At 36.3% G+C, this 22,623-nt stretch overlaps 1 protein-coding gene across 2 annotated transcripts in view; it reads right to left on the bottom strand.

Moving 5' to 3' along the window:
- SPEG (striated muscle enriched protein kinase) overlaps positions 1–22,623 on the bottom strand; it is a 2,687,905-nt gene that overhangs the window by 1,500,995 nt on the left and 1,164,287 nt on the right. For both annotated transcript variants that reach the window (XM_044075871.1, XM_044075873.1), the window contains one exon: positions 2,289–2,493. In XM_044075871.1, the coding sequence (XP_043931806.1) occupies positions 2,289–2,493 (205 nt within the window). The remainder of the gene's footprint in view (positions 1–2,288; positions 2,494–22,623) is intronic.

Raw genomic sequence — 22,623 nt, 5'->3', positions numbered from 1 at the left:
TAAGGAACTTTATGCCTCTGACTTAACGGAGGTAAAGTCAAAGCAGTGTCTGGTAAAGCTATTTGGGCTTCTACTAGTATTTATATGTTGTATCAGTTATCTGCATTCACATTTACACTGATACTAGAGGTTTATCTTATGTTTTCAGTATCTCAAAGCCACCTACTCAATTTGAGAAGTTTTACCGTATGTAGATATAAGTGAAAATTAACTCAAAATGTTGAATTATTTTAACAGCTGAATGTAATATAATATAATGTATTATAATAGCACAACTATATATTTCAGAATATATTTTAGTAAATCTGCTTCCTAAGTAGCTGCATAATTCCTCACAAAATAAAAATATTCTGACAAAAGCAGTATTCATGTGGATTAAGAATGCTCTGTTTGTAATGTAGCTCCTTTCCTTGCTTGGGCGGGTTTCTGTGTATCAGCTATATGGTTCATCTTCAGCTTAAATACTTCATGACTTGGAACACTTAAGTCTACATTTCAGGAAGAATGAACAATAATGTACAATAAGCCATAGCCAATAAAGCTGTTTAGAAACTTGTGTATATTGCAATCACATTTTGTGAGGGCAAGAAATGTATGGGTTAAGTTAATTGTTTTGTTTTATTTTATTCACTTATTTATTAATTTCTGCATTATAAAGCAAACTGAGTGAAGATGTAGTATCTTTTGATGCCAGATATTTTCTCTATTATTTATATCCATTTAGTAGCAAGAAAAGCACCGAGCTAGATGGCTAGCATATACTCAGTATTCTACGTTGTTAAAACGTATGGCAGAGCAAGGTGTTCTTCGACCTCTGTTGATAAGTTGAAAGTAATAATCACTATAATCCCTATAATATAAATGTTACAAGAATGCATTCCAAAATGCATCTGAATACGCTGAAACATCTTGTGTTTTAAGTTAAATAAAGTAGTCTAAGGTAGTTGTTATGAATAATTAATTACTATTTACTTGACTATCAGTCTTCGGGTTCTTTTATGACATATTTATATCCCACACTAACAAACTTGCTATCATTCTTTCTTTAGTTATTTACTTAAAGCTATGTCAATATTTTTTGACAAAGACAGAAAGTAAATGATATATTATAATATTTGCAATGTTATTTTGGGACCTCAGGTATACTTACAAAATCTTAATGCAAAACATTAAAATACATTTTATACATTAGTTACTAACAGACAAACTTCTGTTACAGCTGTAATCATCAGCATTTCCATTCAAATGCGTTTTAAATGCCTTGTTGTCTATACCTGCATAATTGCCACAGTTCCTTTCCCTGTTACTGTCTCACACCACTCATGGAAAACAGTTGCTTTTTGCATTTGCATTATAGATAGGATGTTCAGTATTTAAACACAGCTGATTTCAAAGTCATTAATTCATATATAATACTGAAGAACTCTGTGGGAACATGATAATAAGTGACAGCACAGTAATTCATCAACAAAATTATTTGTACTGGGTAGAACTTGTGTGGAAAATGATGCCTTATAGGTGTTCCTAAGAAACACACGTGGATATTTAATATTTTAATTGCGTTCAGTAGAACTGCTTGCTGGTTAAATATATAAAGATGCATGTGTATGTTTGGTGCATGCATCTGTGACATTTTTGGAAAACAATAAACATTTGACAAACAACTGGACTAAAATTCTAAATTACTCCTGTAATAGTAGTAATTACCATTTATATAGCTTACTTTTATTTTATGCTACAGTTACACCTGCTTCAAAATAGCAACATAAATGTTTTATCTCCTCCTGTCTATAGTGGTGCATCATTTGTTTGTTCTTTTACTGATAACTAGATATAAAGGCATATTTATGTCCTATGTTTCTGTTTTGAAAGACAGAGCAAATATTACTGTACTGAAAGAGTTAATTCATCAGATGATTCAGTAACTAGTCATCAACATCTGAATGAAATGTAAAGAAAAAATAAAAAATAATGGTAACTGAAGTAAAGTTGCATATAAGGAATGAGAAGGTGCCAAAAAAAAAAGGCAAGTCCAGTCTTGTTAAATGACTGAGGATGTAATAGAAAGGGCTTATGGGAGGGATCATTTTCTTTTTACTTACATGGGTACTGAGTATGTTCGTCCTCTATACAAACTGAATGTACTTCCATATGAATCGCTAGCTACTGAAAGACTTTCCTCTGACCCCCAAGCCGTGCACGCCAAATTAGCCTTGGAAGCCCGTATTAACGGTTCGACCCCAAGGTGTCTGATATGTGTGCTATTTGGCAATAGCATGTTTCCTTGCCTTGGAACTTGTGGTGGACCTTGGTGCATTCGGCCAGTGTTGGGATGCAAGTGGGCTCCTTGAACTGGAACTGCATTATAAACCTCCTTTTCAACCACGGTCTGCTGGCTGCCGGACCAGTTAGATCTCTCATCCTGCTGAATGGTACTCCTCGATGAAGATGGCGTAGTGACTGGAGTGGTGTCCATGTAGCGGTCAGATTCACCTAGAAAATACAAATAAAAGTGAGTGTTCCTTGTAGGTAAATAAGGAACATAAAATAACCCCAGAATGCTGTTAAAAATACTGTTTGGTTGCCCTACCTATCCTCCCCTATGAGACATTTTCTTTTTTTTATTTTTGAGCAGAGGTCTTCCACTCAGACTCCACATTGGTAGTATGTAATTCTCCACTGAACCACATATCACAATCTCCCTCAAATGCACTATGAAACTTTATTTTTGCCATCCTACACAACTTCTGAGTTTACTTATCAAAAAGTTTATGACAGCTTTCAGCACAGAATTACTAAATGGTAATAAGTTTTAACCATCCATTAAAAATCTCACAAAATATTTTCAGTTGAATAAATTTAAATCTCTGACTGTTGTAAAATCATTCATTTTTCACTAAATTCTTCCTACTTTTTTATGTTTCTTAAACAAGCTATAGTACATTTGATGGTATATGAATCGTGTATTGAACAATAATATATATTTCTTTATACTATATTCCTTTTTATACTAACAAAAATTCTTTGTTTACTATACCATGCACATTGCCACATGACATATCAGACTGTTTCTGTTTTTTTCCCAGTTTCACATAAATTAAGAGTATATATCACATTAGTTCTGCCACAGAATGCTTTTAGCATGTTAGTTTTACATTTCAGATTTATTTTGAAGACTTTGCTGACTAAGCCCATTAATTACATTGCTAAGTATTTCTTATCTTTGAGTACAGCATGTACTGCTATAAACTGCACCAATGAAACAGTAAGCAGCAATCATTTTTATGCATTTTGTATATATGTGAGCAACAAATTGCAGTAGTCAGGATTTGACAATAGTTTGGGTCTTGTAAAATTTTGTAAAAGCCATTGCAATGCATAGATCCTATGTTCATGAATACCACACAATATATTATCTTAATTTTGTAAGTTAAAAAATATAAATCTCTTGCTGTGTACTTGTCAAGATCAATTAGCCAAGGAGATGTATGTCTCTATGTCCCTAAAGAGTTTTCTTTTCACTGGATCTCTTATGCAAAATGTTTGCTTTATTCAATCTAGTCATTTTAATATAAAATACTATTCAGCATTTATGAAAAAGTACACTTATTTGGAAGCATAGCAAAACCAATTCCATGAGGAGAGGACGGTTCTAAATCTGAAGATTAGAGTAACATGTTTATAATCTGAGTCCTCTTGCTAAGTCTAAATCAGGTTGAATCACATAGCCACTTCCACGAAGACCCATGAATTGAATTAACTGTGTTGAAAATCACTTTCAGTAAACCAAAAACAAATAATTTTTCTGGCACAGGCAAACTGTGGTCTCAAGGGGAAATGACAAAGTCTGTTCACTGAAAGAGGATTTCAGCAAACAATTCAAGGCTTTGCAGAAACTGCTTTCAATCACCAGTCATCTTCTCCATTAAGGGTAGTGGCTCATCATGTCTTACTTTCCACCTCAGCAATCAGGAAATTATATCAGGATTACAAGTATATAGATCAAGACATGGTGTTGAGGCAATGCCTTCCATCTATCTGCCTTAACAAACAGGAAATACTGTCATGAATACAATGCATACTTCTACAGGGGCATGTTGGGACATAAGTTGATGGAGCTTTCATCTACTTTTTTAGCCAGTCTTCTCTGTGTTACAGCAATGTATTTAGATTACTAAAAAATCTTTTACGCAATCACCTGCTACAAGAGCTCATAAAAGAGGGGTTAGATCATTTACATACTTTTCTTGCAATCTTTCACAAAGGACAGAGTCTATAACATGGTATATCTGCTGTTCTGATCCATACATCTTTTAAGTACTGGTGTGCCATTCAGCTCAATATCTGGCCTCCTATTATTCTCATGTTTTTGACAGAATGCAAGAACATACTGGGTAAACAGCTATAGTCTAGTGTACTAATGATCCTGTCCTTCTTTGCTATGTAAACAAGCTAAACTCTTACACAAACCTTGCAAAAACTGCTTTCATGCCTCAAATGGCAGGTTTACTGAGATTTGAGTTATCCATAATAATAACAGAAAACCAAAGTTATTATATCTGGTGAGCACAGGCAACACAGGGCATTCAAAATGCCACATATTATCACACCACCCTCATAAAACATATGTTTTTTGCAAAGGTAGAAGCATCTGGGAGTTATAATTAATTGCAAGATCTCCTTTCAGAACTACACTGAATGCACTATCAAACAAGTGCACTAAAAATTAGGTACAGAGCCAGATGGCAAACCAGCACAAATAGGATGAATGACAACCAGAGAATCCTTTCTTCCTAAACTGCTAGATGGATCAATTATTTTACCCTGCCTACCACAAGACATCTGTGACAATCTTGCAAGTACTTGCAGACATGGGACTAGATTTAAACCTTTATGCATCAATGAAATACACTCAACATGCCAGGATACATGGACCACGCTAACCATCACATTTTCTTAGCCTAAAATAAAATAGGCCTTGTTCATTGAAACAGATGGCCCACAGGATAAGACACAAGTTGCCACAATAAGCTGCAAGCAGTGGTCAGAGAAAGCTCTAAGTTCAAAAGAAACTAAGAACTGAGCTCCACAAACATCCAGCAGGAACAAAGCCTTTAATGTAAAAGTTCTGGACCAAAATTAAAAGCAATTCCACAATTGTAAAAAGAAGTAGCAGTAAATAGTTCCACAGGATAAGCGCTTTTGTCTTGTTACTATCAAGATTTCTTCAGAATTTTGGTACAAAACTTTTACATTAGGTTCATAGATTAGTACTAGGCTAACTGCCCTTGCAAGCCATTTTAAGCCTAGCCAGTTATCCCTTGTGGGACTCAAACCATGTACCTTGTGTTTATAAGGCAAACACCTTAACCATTAGGCCACCCTCCCAACAGGCTTTGTTCCTGCTGGATGTTTGTGGATCTCAGGTCTGGGTATTTTGGAGTTTGTTTTTTGTTTTCCTGGTTTGCTCAAAAGAAACTAGACAGAAGAAGCTGGAAGTCAACTGGAAAAAAATCACAAGAGTTTTAGGAAATGCTTAGACTCTAGCACCTCAGGAAGAAGAGGAAACAGATGTAGTCAAAGATGAATGGTAGTTTCCCAAAGCAGCATGCATGAAGATATTCAGAAAAGCCAGGTATGGAAATACAGTACATAAGGCAAGCTGCTGGTAGAATGTATAAGTCCGGGAAATTATCAAAAGAAACCAGAAATGCAAGAAATAGTGGGAGATAGAAAAGATGGCTCAAGCTAATGAGGATTACTGCTTGGCTAACAAGAGGCCCTAGAGAGCTAGCAAGCAAAAAAAAAAAAGGCATTAGGGGCACTCTTCTTCTCTTCTTCAAGTGAACTCGATGACATAGACACCAAAACATTTATCAAGTTGCAAGGCAAGAGAGAAGAAGAAAGAAAGAAAAGAATCATTCAAAGATCAACCAAAAACAGCTGCACCAGCCACAGAAATATATATCAATCAACACTAAAAAAAAGACCTTCTACTGTCAGCTACTTCTGGAAGGCAAGAGAGTTTATTGTGGCCGCTGTTACTACACAGAAGATACAAGAACAGAAACAGAAGAAACAAGAATCAAAAAAAAGTGCAGAACAGTAAAAGAATCAAGTGGGAAGGAAAGGCCAAAAATTGTTCAGTGCCAATGGTGAATAATGGAAGATTGTTTATGAAGGGAAAATTGTGAGTTATGTTGATAAAGTGCAGTCCACAGATAAGTTGTTGATAAACAGATAGGCCAGTGTACAGGACCAGTGTACAATTTGAATGGGACATTTACAACTTTGGTAAATTTGTGTCACACTACGGTAAAGCAGCACCGAAACCAGACAAGAATAAGCAGCACAGATGAGTAGTGATAATTGAATATACAGATGAGTAGATGTATGATGGAAGAGACAATCATCATGTTTGCATAGGGGACATATCAAGAGATACCAAAATGGAAGCCAAAGAGAAGCATATGAAGATAATGCAGTGAAAGAAGCATATTATGAAGTCCCTAAAAATCTGATTAGAGCAGTCCTAATAAAGTAGAAAACCTCAAAACAGTCCTAAGAAAACTGCAAGCTAAAAACAATAAACACATTGGGCAAGCTTTGCAAGGTCATGGCAGAAGTGCAATTACAGCTGCAACTGTTGAAGCCAGTATCTGCCAGTTGGATATGGAAAGCGGATGGCCAGGGGAGGTGGAGGAGATGTTGAAGAAATAATCTGAATGAAGTCATAGGAGACAGACAAAAAAGAAAAGCTGCTGTATGTATGGACTGAAACAAAAGAACAAGGCAAAACAACTGAAAGCAAGTAAGAAGAGGAATAAAGACTGAAACAAAGAGGAGAAACTGGAAAGCAGCCATCTGTTAAGCAAAAAGCAAAAAAAGGAAAAGGCTAGAAGGAAATGAGGAGGAGGTTTGAGGAAAAAGAAAGCTGAAAAAAACAAATAGTATCCCAGTAAGTTATAGAAAACAGTAAGGCAGAATAACCAAAAGAATAAATAACAGTAAAGGCAACAAACTAGACAAAAGGTAACTGGGTACAAAAACAGTAGAGGTGAAGAGACCGACACACCAGTGTAGGATAAGTGAAGAAAACAGGACACCAAGTGAGAAGAGGTAAGACACCAATACATGAGAAAGGTTAAAGAGAAAGAATGAAGACACTTGAGACAGAGAAGAAAAAAAGAGACATGTGATTGAAAGAGATGGGAATAGATTAGGAAGATGGGAAAGAGGAAAGAGGATGAAGATGAATGTGATGGAGATTTGGGAGAGGCTGGAAGATGAGATGGAGATGGACAGGCTAATGGGTGGAAATATGAAGGAGTAGAGAGCATGATTGAGATATGAATATGACAGGTGACTAACAGAAGAGAACATGAAGAAAATGGGAAAAAAGGGGGTTAATGATGATGATGCTTTATCAGTTTTGCCGTGACCTTTTTTCCCTGACTCCTCTATTAGTATTGACCTTCAGTGTATTGCATAATGGTGCACACCTAACATATTACCTCTGAAAGGCAGCTGTATTTCTCTGGCTATACTCTTCTGACTTCTCTATACATCAACAAGACTAGAATTTCCGGTGTATAATGTTTCACAAATCTAGATTTAACAGGTAATAACAACTGGACTTGTATTATGTCCCTTAGAGATAAGTTTATGTATAGTGCTCACCCCTAATATCTGCAACATGGGGTCATGTCTGACCACAAATCATAGACCTCTTAAACTGCATTTCTCTGTATAAACTATAACCTGTAACACCCATCAAATTGAATTACTGCCACACTTTCTGTATTCTCTGTGATATTCATGCAAAATAAATAAATAAAGTAAAGTAAATAAAAAGGAACAAAAAGATAGATGAGCAGCATTTCATTCAGTAGTGTAATCTTTGTTTTACTCTGTATCTCCTTTTTAATACCTTTATAGAATTATCACTTAAGACATGGACAAACAAATATCTATAGAAAAGAAAACAAACAAACCATTGTGACAATTGGACCAGTAATCAAGGAGCCTCAATCATCACCATTGGCACCAGTGGGGGATTAACACTGGGAGGATGACAGTTACACACACAGTATTTCCAGATGTAGATCTCTGTATCAAGTGCAATTTCCCTTAAGAGCACACAGAGACCACAGTCAGTCTGGGGCTGTTTTCTCCTTCTTTCTTGAGATCCCCAATAAAACTCTCCACTGGCACAGCTATATAGTTGAGATCTCAGCTGAGTGGCCAAGCACCCTCTCTGTCCAACCAGTGCTTTGTGTCCCAGCCCAGGTAGCTGACACACACATTATCTGAGGTTTGATTTAGACACATACACAAAGACACCTGGGAAAGGCTGCCACAGGTTTACAAGCTATGCCTCTTTTGATCAGACTATAAGGTAGTTACCAGTGCCACCAGCCAATTCCTTATCAGCTACTTTAAGGCCCTTAACAAAGGATGTCTAATCTTACTGTGTAATATTAATATTAATATAAATGGTAGTTTGACCAAGAGCAAAGCTATTAGGAGTGGCCGACACAGCGTCACCAAATAAATATGCAAGTACTCTCAAAACTTAAATATCTCTAGACAGATCAGCCACAATGAAAGGTTTATATATATTTAATAATAAATAGTAAAAGAACAAGAAATTACTCAGTATATATTCACAGTGATATCAGAGTTCAAAACCACAGGAAATATTTAAAACAACATTGCAGGACAGTCTCACATAAATAAAGTAAAACATCACAACTATGCTTCACTATATTCCTGACTGAATCTAAGAGAATTACTATACACTAGCTAACTTACTTACAGAACAAGGCAGATCTGGTAAATGGATCTTGTAGTTGTTGCCAGGTCAAATAAAATTTGAAAAACAAAAAAATACAGAACTTGCTGCAGACCACGCAGAACAGTCACGGGCAACAAACCAAATTTGTATATTAAAAAGAAGCAAAGTTTTATTAAGCTATTTTCATCTCTCTGGGTAGAGAGACTTCTTCAGAGACTCAAAGTTGCATTCTTGCCTTCTTATATCCACCCTACCCAATCATTTAACAACACTCAGTTTACTATTAACCATTTAATTAGCCTGTAAAGGTTCTTACTTGCAACATCACATTCTAAAATTATATTAATTGTCTACAATGTTCTGACTAATAAAAGTAATAAAAATAAAAAAAGTAAAAAAAGTTATACAAAAGATCATAAAATTCACTTGTTATACATAAAAAGCTTTATCTCAAAAGGCTTTTCAATTTCAGTATACACAGTATTGAAGCTACTTCATTCAAGTCTGGGAAATTGCAAGCACTTGTTCGTAGCTGCCATAAAAATTCTAATCTTTCTAAATGTAATGTTTCTGGGCCCTCTCTACTACTACTTTTAGTTTGATCGATACCTCTGAAACTAAATTTATGAGTGGGATACTCTGTAATATGCCTTGCCAAAGCATTTTCCTGTTTACTTTTGTTTATGCTGTATATGTGTTCGTACACCCATTCTTTTAATTTTCTGTCTGTTCTTCCTATGTAAAAGGCTGGACACTGTTGACACTGGGCAAAGTATACTATTGATTTTGACTGACAATTTAATCTGTGTCTAATTATATATTCTTTGTCTTTTACTGTAAATTCTCTTCCTGTTGTCATATATTTACAAGTTACACATCCCACATCTATACATCCCTTGTCTACTAGGAATTTTCTCAACATTTCTTTCCAAGAGTTCCTTCAAATTAGGTCCTCTTTTATAAGTAATCTGTGGTATAGTCTGTACTTTTTATCTTACAAAACCTTCAGTCCTTAATATTTCTCAATTTTTCAAGATGATGTTCTTTATTTCCTTTGATTCCAGACTGTAGGTTATTACGAAGTTATGTAGAACAAAGGTATCCTTCTCTTGTTCTATAACAGTGTTGTTATAAACCATATTACTCATATAAGTGTGCTCAAATAAAATTGGTTTGTACACACCACGTTTCCTCTTGTCCCGTACCTCTACAAACAATTTCTCTATTAAGGATTTAGGGTAACCTCTTTTCATGAACATTTCAGTCATTTTAATGAACTCTAGATCAAAGTCTATATCTCTAATAATCATCCGGGCAGCCCGAACCAGCTGCCCCTTCACCACTGATCTTTTCTGATGTAGTGGGTGGCAGCTGGAAAAATGCAAGTATGCATTTGAATATGTTTCTTTCCTGTGCATTTTTGATATATATTGTTCTTCCACCAAATTTTTCCTTAACTCTGCATCTAGGAATACTATCCTTTCAGTCTGGTAATCTGATGTAAAATGTAAAAATTCGGTAGTACTGTTGAAATATGTCAATAAATAATTAGCCATTTCCCTATACTGTTGAAATATGTCAATAAATAATTAGCCATTTCCCTATCCCCTTTAATTATCATGAAAATGTCTTCCAAAAATCTTGTAAAATAGTGAATCTTATCCTTTATCTCATCTACCTTTTCAATGAACTCATATTCCCAGTGAGCCATTACGAGGTTTGCTCCACTTGCTCCACAAGGAGAGCCAACGCTACCCCTAATTTTTGGAGGAAAAATTTGTTGTTAAATGTTATAAAATTGTTCGATAACACAATATCCAACAATTCTTCAATTAAGGTGATTTCCTCTCTTGGTACACCTCTTTCCCTAAGTGTCTGGCTCACTCATTCTATCCCTTCATGATTGGGAATTGAGGAATACAGGTCCCTAACATCTACTGTTAGGAAATTGTATTCTCTCCTAAATTCCAGTTTATTAATATTACTTAAAAAAGTCCATGAATCTTTGCAGATTTCTCCTTCTTGTTTGACATATTTCTTTAATAGGCTATCCACTATTTTAGCTCCTGCATATGTAATGCTATTCCTGGCATCCACTAGGGGTCTCATTGGTGGATCTTCTATGTTTTTGTGTATTTTTGGTATGCCAAACAGGATAGGAATTTGCGGCATTGGCATAGTCAAATAAATAAAAATGCTATGTTAATTCTTGCTTCCATGAACATTTCATTAAATTCAGATTTAATATGTGAGTAAGCAACATTTACCTCATGTCTAGACACCTCCATATACGTGTCACTTTCTAAATACTTTTTCATTCTTGTTATATAACTTTCATTGTCCATTATCACTAGGCCACCGCCTTTGTCTGGCTTCACGATCCTTACTGGCAGCATTTTAAGTTCTCTTAGTGCTTGCTTCTCCTCTTTACTTATGTTAAACACAGCATTTTCATTATTATAAACATTCTCTAAACAATTCTGGACATCCATGTTGCAAATTTGTTTAAACAATAATAACACAGGATGCAGTGGGGGTTAAAAGCACTTGCTATATGAAATTCTCTGCTATTAACTTCATTTTGCCCCAAAGATAATGTCAGATTTAACTTCCTTACAAACAATTTAATATCAATCAAAATACTTGCTTTATCAGCTTTTACTGAAGGTAGAAATGAGTACCATTTTGCTAACAATTCTATCAAACAGGGTTCTATATGGCAGTCAGAATAATTAAATATTTTAAAATCATTGTCCTTGTTAAATAAAATCGTGCAGTTTTTCTTTATCGGACTTGCTCTCATCTCTTCTGCCGTCTCTTTCCCTATTTGCTCGTCTGTTGCTGTCCATTAAATCTGGGATTGTGGTTTTGGCCCCAGTTCTGAAAATGTGTGCTGTTTTGTTTATTTGCTTCATTTTTCCATTGATTCTGTTCTGTACTACCTCCAGTTCTGTTTGCGAGTCTCTCACTTTTATGTATACCCTCTTGCCCTTCCTGTTCGTAAATGCTTTTTATGTATAACAAGTGAATTTTATGAACTTTTGTATAACTTATTTTTACTTTTTTATTTTTATTACTTTTATTAGTCAGAAAATCATAGACAGTTAATATAATTTTAGAATGTGATGTTGCAAGTAAGAACCTTTACAGGGTAATTAAATGGTTAATAGTAAACTGAGTGCTGTTAAATGATTGGTTAGGGTGGATATAAGAAGGCAAGAATGCAATTTTGAGTATCTGAAGAAGTGTCTCTACCCAGAGAGATAAAATCTTATATACAAATTTAGTTTACATTGCCTGTGACTGTTCTGTGTGGTTTGCAGCAAGTTCTGTATTTTTTTGTCAAAGACAGAATACAAAATGCTGTGCCTCTCTAAGAGACTTCTCAAATTAATATCTCAAAAATTACTGCTGGGATAGCTTTCAGAATGACATAATTTCTTGTCATCTGACTCTACCACATGAACCCCCCCACTGCTGGAAGCTAGCAGTATTTAGTATCTACCTGTGAAAGTTACATAGACCTCAGATATTTGACAGTTGCTGGAAGTCATAAAACAATTGCATTCTTTCACATTTCAAAAGCAGTAAGTATTTCACCCTAGAGACAATGCAGAAAGCTCCCTAGTTTTAGACATTGTGTCTCCTTTTTTGCATTGAAACTGAAAGATTCCAGGCCAGATTCAATAAAGCCTATACTAAGTGTACATAATATGTATTCAATAAAATTCTTATCAATTTTTTGTGCTTTCTAGTCACTCAGAAAAATTACATTAAGTGTACATGTAGTCTACACTTTGTGGTAACCTTTACGAATCCCTGTCAATATTTAAAGCTGCAAGAATGTCAGTAGGAAAACTAAAATTAGGAGGAAGAAGGTGTGCATTATGTCTGTGTTGTTTGCTCATGCAGAACAGTGTACACTTAGTGTAGGCATTATTGAATCTGACCCTCCATCTTTTATGGTGTAGCCATAAAGTAATTTATTTTCAGTAATTTTTCTGATGTTAACCTCCTGTATTCCAGTTTCCACTGTTAAAATATATACACTTAAACAGTTACAATAATGCATGTATATTTCTGTTCTCTTCCACTAGGGTAAACTGTGGATCAGTTTTAAACACAAGCATTTGCAAATACCTTTTCCAACACGTCTGTACAAACAAGTTTGATATACACATAACTTACAGTTCTAATACAGTTGTAACACAAGCATCTTCTATAAATCATGTTGATATTCACAAATTATATTTAATTATTTACAAAATTCCAGATAGCTGTGCTGGCAGTATCTCCCTTCACAACCATATTAACATATTCCCATTTGCAAACATTATACATTACATATATTCTTTTGTATAATTATCATCAATCCAACATCACACACATTGATCAATTCCTGCCTTCCCATAAACCTCACTCCTCTTCCAAAGCATTATTCTGCATGTATTATTCCCACCATTTCCATTTTTTTCTATGTAATTTGCTTCTACCCTTTTCTAAAAATCCCACTTCCATTTCTTTTATCTCTGCTGCACTATTCAGTACTTCAAAAACAATTGGTTTAGAAGTTCATATCCATTTTCTAGTAATTGCTTTTTTGAGAGCCACCAGAATAAACTTAACAAGACCTTACTATGTCTGGGCAATCAAATCTTGTATCCCACCTCAATATAATCATTTCCTTAGTTACACCCATTTGCTCCCCCAATATTTCTGACAGAGTACTCTGTAGAGAATTTTTTACAATCTGCCAGCTCATTACACTACAAAAATATGTTACTGGTTACCTCTTTCTTCCCCATGAGTGGATGGGTAACCACAAATTTGTCCCAGTGGTTCCACCTGTGTCCCTCATTGACAGGGGTGACAGGTGCTGACTGAGGTTTCTTTTTGGGTATAAACTCTTTGTTAGGCTTGTAAGGGCTCTAGGGCCATTAGCCTAGTATCTCCTATGATCTTATGATCACACCACCAACATTTGCTTCTACCTGAGGAAAAATTCTTTGGAGTCTGCTTGGGGTATAAAAATACCTATGCAAGCACTTCCAAGCAAAAATCATAAATCTTCTAGACTTTGTTGCATATTTGGGAGACATACATATGTCCTTGTATTGTTTACTTGTGAATTGTTTATCCAGTCTCGCTTCCCAATCTTTTCTAATCTTCTCTGATTAATTCCTAAAGTTATGCAATATTTTATATGCCCTGCTAATTACCTCTTTTTTATCAGCAACTTCTCATTCATAGGTTCATAGGTAGGTACTAGGCTATTGGTTCTAGGGCCTATATAAGCCTAGCCAAAAAGGTACCCTGGCTTTCACCACCCAAGAAAATGATTTTCCTGTGCCCCTGTCGAGCAGAGCCACAGAGGTGATCCCCAGGGTGAATTTCCTATTTCCCATCCAATCATCAAGATTTTTTTGAAGAGTGCTAATGAGGAGCTTTGTTTGATATAGATAGGTATTTTGTTCCAGAGTATGAGAAGTCTCTGGGACAGGAATCTATCCCTCCAGCATGTTCTGTTTATTGTAGTGACAAGGTTTATGTCCCTAGAGTGTGTTGCTCGGAAGGATTGAGATTTCTTTAAGTGGAGCATGTCCAACAGCTCTGGGTTTGACATAGCTTTGTATGTTAGGCAGAGATCGCCTCTGAGTAGGCGATATACGATGGAGTAAAGCTGGAGTTTTTTCAGATGGTCTGCATAGGGCATCTGTTTGAGGCTGGTAATCCTCTTTATGAGGTATTTCTGCGGCCTTTCCAGTTGTTGTAGATGTCATGTGAGGTACATACCAAAAGGGGCATTGTACTCTATAATGGGTCTAATGAGTGACGAGTAGAGGGGAACAATGGCCTCTTTTTTTCCTGGATGAGAAATCTTTTGTGATGAGGTGTGCCATGTAGAAGGATTTCTGTGGCAATGTGATTATTAAAGGAGAGACTACTGTCCACCTGTGCCCCAAGGTCTCTTATCACACTTTCGGTGTTAAGTAGACTACCATCTATGTGGTAGCTCATGGGTACAGAGTTTTTACCAAAGGGGATGACAATGTACTTTTTGGCATTTCGCTTGAGCCCATGGCTTTGACACTGTGCATCTGTCTCCATGAGGCCCTTTTGTAGGATGTCCACATCGTTAGGAGTTTTGATTATGGCTCCTAGTTTGCAGTCATCTGCGAACTTCATTAGCCAAAGACCTTCTATGTTAGCTTGTACTTCAGAAAAGTAGATATCAAACAGGAGAGGACCCAGGACTGCACCCTGTGGTACTTCACTTGTCACTGGTCTGAAGTCAGATTTGGAGTCTGCTACTTTCGCAGTGTGGTTCTGTCAGTGAGCCAGTTGGCAACCCATCTTCTGTCATAGGGATTTATACCTAGTTTAGTGAGTTTATCTATAATTCCAGAGTGGGGGATGGTGTCAAAAGCCTTGGCGAGATCTAGAGAGGCTGTGTGAACCACCTTACCCTCATCTACGGCTTTGGAGACTGCTTCAAAGAAGTCTATTAGGTTTAGGAGACATGATCTGCCTTTTACAAACCCGAACTGAGTGGGGTCCAGAGTTTAGAGATTACCAATGTCTTTGTGTATAAGATCCATGATGATACATTCCTGTTCATCAGGAGGTTTCTTTTTGGGTATAAACTCTTGGCTATACTTGTAAGGGCTCTAGGGCCATTAGCCTAGTAACCTCCTATGATCACACCACCAACATTTGCTGTCTACCTCCTGATGAAACCTGTTCAAGATTCAACTAAAACCTCTACCAGAACAGGTCTTTCACTCAGGATCCCCCTATCTTTTTCTCTTTGCCTATACTATGATATCAATTCCTGATAGGGAAGGCAGTCTCTAGCCTACAGTCTAAAGGTCTTCTTGGCCTTTTCCCTTTGCATTACCTTGTCCTCTCAAGTTATTTGCTCCCAATACCTTGGTTGCTTTGCCAGTTTTCACCACTGAATTCCATCTCCCTCTTGCTTATTCTCAGTAAACCTAATTGCAGTTATCCCCATCAGCAAAATCTCCCTTCCCCATTCTCGTGTTGGTTTAGTTCTTAGAATAATTTCTGCTACTATCTGAATATAATATTCTGTATGGCTCTTATTCTCCTTAAGGATCTGCAACAAAAATCCCTCTCTCTCCTTATTCCTTGAATTTTCCCCTGCTTCGTCATCGTCCCTTTCAACTTTTAACTATAGCTTTTGGCTTGTGTTATGTATATGAGACTTAACTATGTTGCTATAAAATATCCCTTCAAATCAGGTAATCCTAAACCACCTTGTTCTATTGAAAGGATCAACTAATCACAAAATATCACAAACCATTAATAATAATAATAAAAGTCACTCCATGTTTTCAGTGACCTTATGACTGTATATAACCAATGGTGATAGCTCTAAAGCTGCAGTAATCATCTAACACATATCATATTGTTCTTTACTTATTGTAATTCATTGCAGCTGTAGTAGTACATTTGTATGTTTTCATGCTGTATAATTGTATGTAATTATAATCTGACTGTGAACATTTGTATGTATCATGTTGTATAATTGTATGTAATTATAATCTGATTGTGAACATTTGTATGTATCATGATATATAATTGTATGTAATAATAATCTGACTGTAAACATTTGTATGTATCATGATGTATAATTGCATGTACTTATATGTAATTTCCTATATGTAATTTCCCTATGGAGCTTTTCTCCCTGGGCCTCTGCTGAAAATGGGCTCTGTCCCAGTTGGACTTTCCCGGTAAACAAATGATAAATAAATAAATCCTTTGCTCTGTATCTCCTTGAGCCAAATAAATATCACAAACGATGAATAATAATAAAAGTTACTCTATGATTTTAGTGACTGCTGATCCTTCCTTTCTGTTGTATACAGAATGAATACAAGCCATTTCCCCTAATATTTACTGTGAGGTTTGGATACAAATATGCTATTATTTTTAGAATCAGAATATAAAAGATGTGTGAGCTGCACTTAAGCCTGATAAAACCTGCAGAAGATAAACTAAAGTATGTGATTTAATCTGCAATGTGTATGCTTTTCAGTGGCAGGAAAATATGTGTGAACATGTAACCAGATGACCTCACAACCCGGTTGGCATTAAATTGACTTGTACTACAGATGAAACATCAGGAGACCAAGGCAGTTACAGCAGTAAAACAGACTCAAGTACAAAGAGAGCAACAGTAAGCTGAAGAAAGAGAAAAGCAGTGCCATCTCAAAAAGGAATTGTAGGCCCATTGCCAAAGACGTGTGAGCATTTTGGAGGGAGAAACCAAACCTAGTTGCCATGTCTGTAGTCAATTATTTCCATAACATGCAGAGTTGGGTAACTTTAATAGCTTCACTCAGGCATGTCAAAGATTATGAAACCAACACCAAGTTCACTAGGGGCAGAGGCTTCCAAAATGGCTGTACCCTGATCAACAGGTTGATTTGAGATCCCCCAGTGTGGAAACAGAAAACAGGAAAAAAGGGCCAGTGAAACAATCAGTTAGGATAACATTTAGTCACTGGCCTGTAATTATACTGCCTGGTTGATGGCAAGAATAAATTTGGTGAAACTGAGAGAAAATAAACCAAAAAAGGAAAGAAGAGTCTAGCTGTTCAAAAGGAAAAAATCAGTTAAAGTTTTGGCTTTCGTACAGGACATGGCTTCCAGTAATTCAAGAAAAAAATAAATCAAATGCACTCAGAGGTGTTTAAAATAAATGAAACACTGAAGGCATATAACAAATCAAGTAGTTGCATAGTTGCACTGCCTTTTTGCTATTTAAGTGGTCTAACTGTTGTTATTAAACCCTGGTTAAATTCTTGTGTACTGAGTGTATGTCCAGTTAGTTCAGTACTTGTCTGAATTGGGGGCAGTTCCAGGCCAGTCAGCGTAGAGCTAAGGGTCTAACTGTTTTTCCTCCCAGCCATCCTGTTGTAGTTGTGTTCTTAACCCCAGTGTATCTATTGTTGCCTGCCCCTTATGATAATTTGACAATATAGGTCCCTCCCTCTCCCTGTTTATTGGCTGTTGACAATGAGTATATAAGTATCATTTTGCAAAGTCTCTCCCCTTAAACTACTCACCAGGTTAAAAGACCACAGATAAAATTGCTTAATATTGAGTGTAATGATGCTTCTTGCACTGATTTTAGTATCATATTAATGACTTTTTTACTATAATTAGTTTACTGTTTCTTGCTAGAGGCAGAAGAAGGTTTCCAGGCTAGTTGTTTTGTACTGAAATTCAAGTACTCAGTAGTAAGTCCACCCAAACATTATTCTAAAACTGAACTCCAACCTGTTATTGTTACCCATGCCCCAAGAGTCATTCCTGACTGTATCATAGACCAGCACTTCCCCACAACTTCTCTAGCCAGCTGATTGAGATATTATATTTAACTGAAACTCGTTCACAAATCCTGTAACTATTTCAGATCATGCATTGTTAAAAATTAAGATATATAAGCCACAGTGGTGTAGCGGTAGCATTGTCGCCTCACAGCAAGAGGTTCTCCCGTTTGATTCTTGGCTGGAGTGCCTTCTGTGTGAAGTCTGCATGTCCTCCCCATGGTCGAGTTGCATTCGAAAGACATGTATAAATGGGCATGCCTTTGTTAAAAGGTTGGGCGTCGAGCTGGCACCTTGGCACCGTAAAGATCTACTGCCAATCATTAGTGGACCGGAGTTCCGCTGTGGCGACCCCTAACAGGGAAAAGCCGAAAGAAGAAGAACAACATTGTTAAAAATTAAGATAAGTATGCAGGGAAGTGAAGTACAAATGAGACACTGACACTGTCCTACTTGTAAAACACAGAGGTATTTAAGGAATGGGTAGAAGATTTTATTCAAGAGTTATTGGGGAAGACAGAAATTTCTTCAGAAGGGATAGATAGTGAGTGGGATAAAATATGGTAGAATTACGAGAGATAGAGATATGGGAATGAAGTAATAGATATTATTTAGAAGAGCTAACAAAGGTTAAAGTATTCCAGAATAAGGTTAATCTGACAGAACAAAAAGTAGGGAACAACTGCAGATAAGGGAGCATTTGAATAAAATGCGTGAGTTTAGAAAGGCTGCCATTTTTTGACAATAACTCCAGAACACAAAAGATTTTAGCACAACAACTTAGACAAAAGACAGTAGAAAAGGGTCGTCATCAAAGTTAAGGAGCCGATGACAAGAAAAATAAGCAGAGATCCTATGGTGGTATAGATATTTTGGAAATTTTATGAACATCTGCATAAATCATAGGAATGTGGGAACCAAGAAAAGGCACAAATGAAAATATTTATGGAAGAAGTAATTGTGCCAGTGTTAGAGGAAATGAAGGCCAACAATTAACAGCTCAGATACGAAGATACAAATGGTGGTGCGTAATCAATTAATGGGGAAGTCATGGACGTCTCCAAACACAGATGGCATTCCTGTGCAAGCCTGGAAGGTAGGAGGGAAGAAAGGGATAAAGTTCCAGAAGGTTTTATTTAACTGTATTATAAAAGGAGATGTAGCACCAGCATCTTGGAAAAAGTTGTGGCGGCTGCATTACTCAACTAGGAAAAAGACCCATCAGATACAGTTTCATATAGGGCCATTTCAGTTTTAAACCATGATTATAAAGTGTTTATATCTGTACTAGCTAAGAGAAGGACAGGGGTGCCGCTAAAATTGACATATATGGACCAGTGTGGTTTTGTGGAGGTGAGGCAAATATTTGACAATATTAACAGAACAATGGTGATCCACAGGGAAGCAGAATGCAAGAAAATATGGCTATTATTGTTGGGTCTTAATGCAGAAAAAGCATTCGGTAAAATCAGCTGAGATTTCAAGAGTATGGCAATGGAATCATATACATATGCATTCCCTGATAGAATAATAGGGTTAATTAGGAATAAATATGATGGGTAAGAGGCAAGATTTAAGGTGGCTGGACTCCTCTCTAACAAGCTGTTTTTAAACAAAGAATCCAGGCAGAGGGGTGTCCTCCTTTGCCTTTTTTACTTGCAGTATACTTAGAGCCAGTGGCAGAGAAAATAAAGCACTTGTCTATTCAAGAAAAGTTACATTTATTTATGTTATTATTTTGTACTCAGTAAAGCCATAAAAGGACATTCAAGTGTTATGGAATATTTTGAGACAGTTTATTTTCATGATATAAAACAAGGCTGTTCATTATGGATAATAAGATGCAAGCAGTGAAAAATTTTTAGTCTCTTAAGTTTTAAATTCAAGTCAGGCATATTTTAATCAACTAGATGAGAAGTTGTGGACAATAATTAATAAAGTGTTGAAGGAATTTAATTGGGAGGGGAAGAGGGCAAGAGTTAAGTGGGACAAGTTGATCCTCCTCATAGATCTATGTGGGATTACCTGATATTAATGGATACTTTAGAGCTACACAGTTAAGGCTCATATATATAACAAAAACTGTAGGTTAAAATCAAAGTTGAATAGAATGATGACAAAACAGGAAAGATGTTAGAGAAATAAGGAGTGAGTATGATTTTAGATGTAGATCCTTAAGGAGAATAACATCAACCACACAAAATATTATATTTATAAATTTGCACAAAATATTCTAAGAACTAGCACAAAACAGGAATGGGAAAGGAGATTTTTGCAATTAGGCATGACTGCAGGGGGTAGAGAAAACAGGCAAGAGGGGAATGAAATTTACCAGACAAAATTTGCAAAGGAACAAAGGTATTAGGAGCAAATGACTAGAGAGGGAAAGGTAATAGAATGGGATGAGGTCAAGCAGGAGTTTGGACTGTAGGTTAGAGACTGCATTTTCTACCAGGGATTAATTTCAGAGTTTTGGCAAATAAAGGGGGGTGGGGGAGTATTAAGTGAAAAACAGCTTTGGTAGAGTTTTTAGTTGAGTCTGGAACAGAAGTTGATGTTAAAAAGGGATAATTAGTAAGGCATATAAACTACTGCACAATAACTATCAGAATCAATCAGAGGAGGTCAGAAAAGATTGGAAAGAGAAAACTAGAAAGGCAATTTACAAAATGAGCAATGAAAGGACAGCTGTATGGCTCCAAAATATGTGACAATGTCTAGAAGGTTTAGGAATTTTGCTTGAAGGTGTTTGTCTAGGTATTTGTATACCTCAAGCAGACTTTACAGAATTTTTTTCAGGAAGCTAGCAAAATACTGTAGTGTGATGAAAAACAGAGACGTAGCTGTAAACGTGTATTGGGAGTGTCATAAGTTGGCTTGCAGAGGGCTGTGCCAGAAATTTTAGTGGAGAAATGGTTGTAACTAAGGAAATTATGCTTTTGAGCTGGAAAACAAGATCTGAACTGCCTATACTAAGTTCAGTTATATTGGCTGCCATAAAAAAGCAATTACTAGAAACTGGAAATCAAATTCAAAGCCAACTGTATTTGAAGTACTGAATATTGTAAAGGACATAAAATAACTAAAGATGAGATCTTTAGAAAAGGAAAAGAGCAAATTACATAGAATATGTGGAATTTGTTAAACAGTACATGTAAAATAATGTTTAGGAGGAGGAGTGAGGTTTAAGTGAGGGCAGGAATTTAGCACTTTATGTAATGGTGTGAATATTTTTAAAAACAAAGAAAATGTGTAATGTATAATGCTTGTATAAGAAAAGTGTAAATATGGTTTGTTTTCTTTTCTATTAATACACGTGTGCCTATAGGTTTACCTTCATAACGTCAATTCTGCTTCACTGTTTCTGCACATCATCGAACCTATTTCACAAAATCCGTCATATCGAATGGTCCAAATGCTGAAAAAAATTCCAACTTCAACATTTCCAACTGTGCTACACCTAAAAACAACTGCTAACATGGGTCAAGAAGGAGGTGAGTCTGTATGGTTTAGAATATCGGTGTTGGACTTTTTCAGCATTCGGAGGTCGGACTACCCATACATGGAATCGACGATGTCTCATTCAACATTTTGAAGGTAAACCGTGCCTTTGTCTTAAGTGATAATTTAATAAAGGTATTTAAAACAAACTGACTACAGGCAGGGGGCAAAGTTTTTAACTCCAATGCACGTAGGTAAAGTAATGCATGTTGTATCAAAAAAGACTGATGTAGACTGAATCATGTTAAAGTTAAACAATGTTTATCTGAATGTTTTAAAATGACTGCTAAAGCATACAGAAAGAAATTTAGAGAGCATAAAAGAAAGGAAAATGATAGTACAAGAAATTAAATTGCAGAAATAAGCAATAACTTTCATAGGTTGATGATTGGTTATTAATTTACTACATTTGAAAGGCTAGCACTCATTTTGGTGAGGCAGAGTACATGCAATGCCCTGTCTGGAAACATGGGAATTTGGCTGAAAGACTGGGAAGGTAACATTGTTGAAGAGCTGGAGAGGTAGAGGGACCTCCATCTACTAAATAAGTCACAACTGTACACAGAGGGGGGAGCCCAGCATTACACATGGGTATTACGAGACTCATGAGGCAGCCAAACATCACAGCAGATGTCAAAGACAAATGGAGAGGCCACCATTTGTAGTATATGCCCTGCTCTTGTGGTTAAATGTTTTCAGTGAAGAATGGGGTATGTGTACTACCAATGTTTAATGAGCCAATGGTGAGTGGACAAAAGTCAGGTGATGCAACAAGTGGGTGGTGTTATAACAGTGATGGGTTGTCTATAGTCAACTACAACACCAATCTACCACAAGGGTCTGTACCACTGGGGGGAAAGAGATTGTTGCCAAGAATGACACTCAGTGGATGTAGATATTGATAAGCCTGCAGTGGTTAAAAGGGAATGACACTTGCATGGGTAATCACACAGTCAGAGCCATGGG

This window comes from Protopterus annectens, chromosome 6.part1 (genome assembly GCF_019279795.1).
Source record: "Protopterus annectens isolate FY-2018-M chromosome 6.part1, PAN1.0, whole genome shotgun sequence".
Taxonomy (NCBI): Eukaryota; Metazoa; Chordata; order Ceratodontiformes; family Protopteridae; genus Protopterus; species Protopterus annectens.
This window is presented reverse-complemented; position numbering and strand designations above follow the sequence as displayed.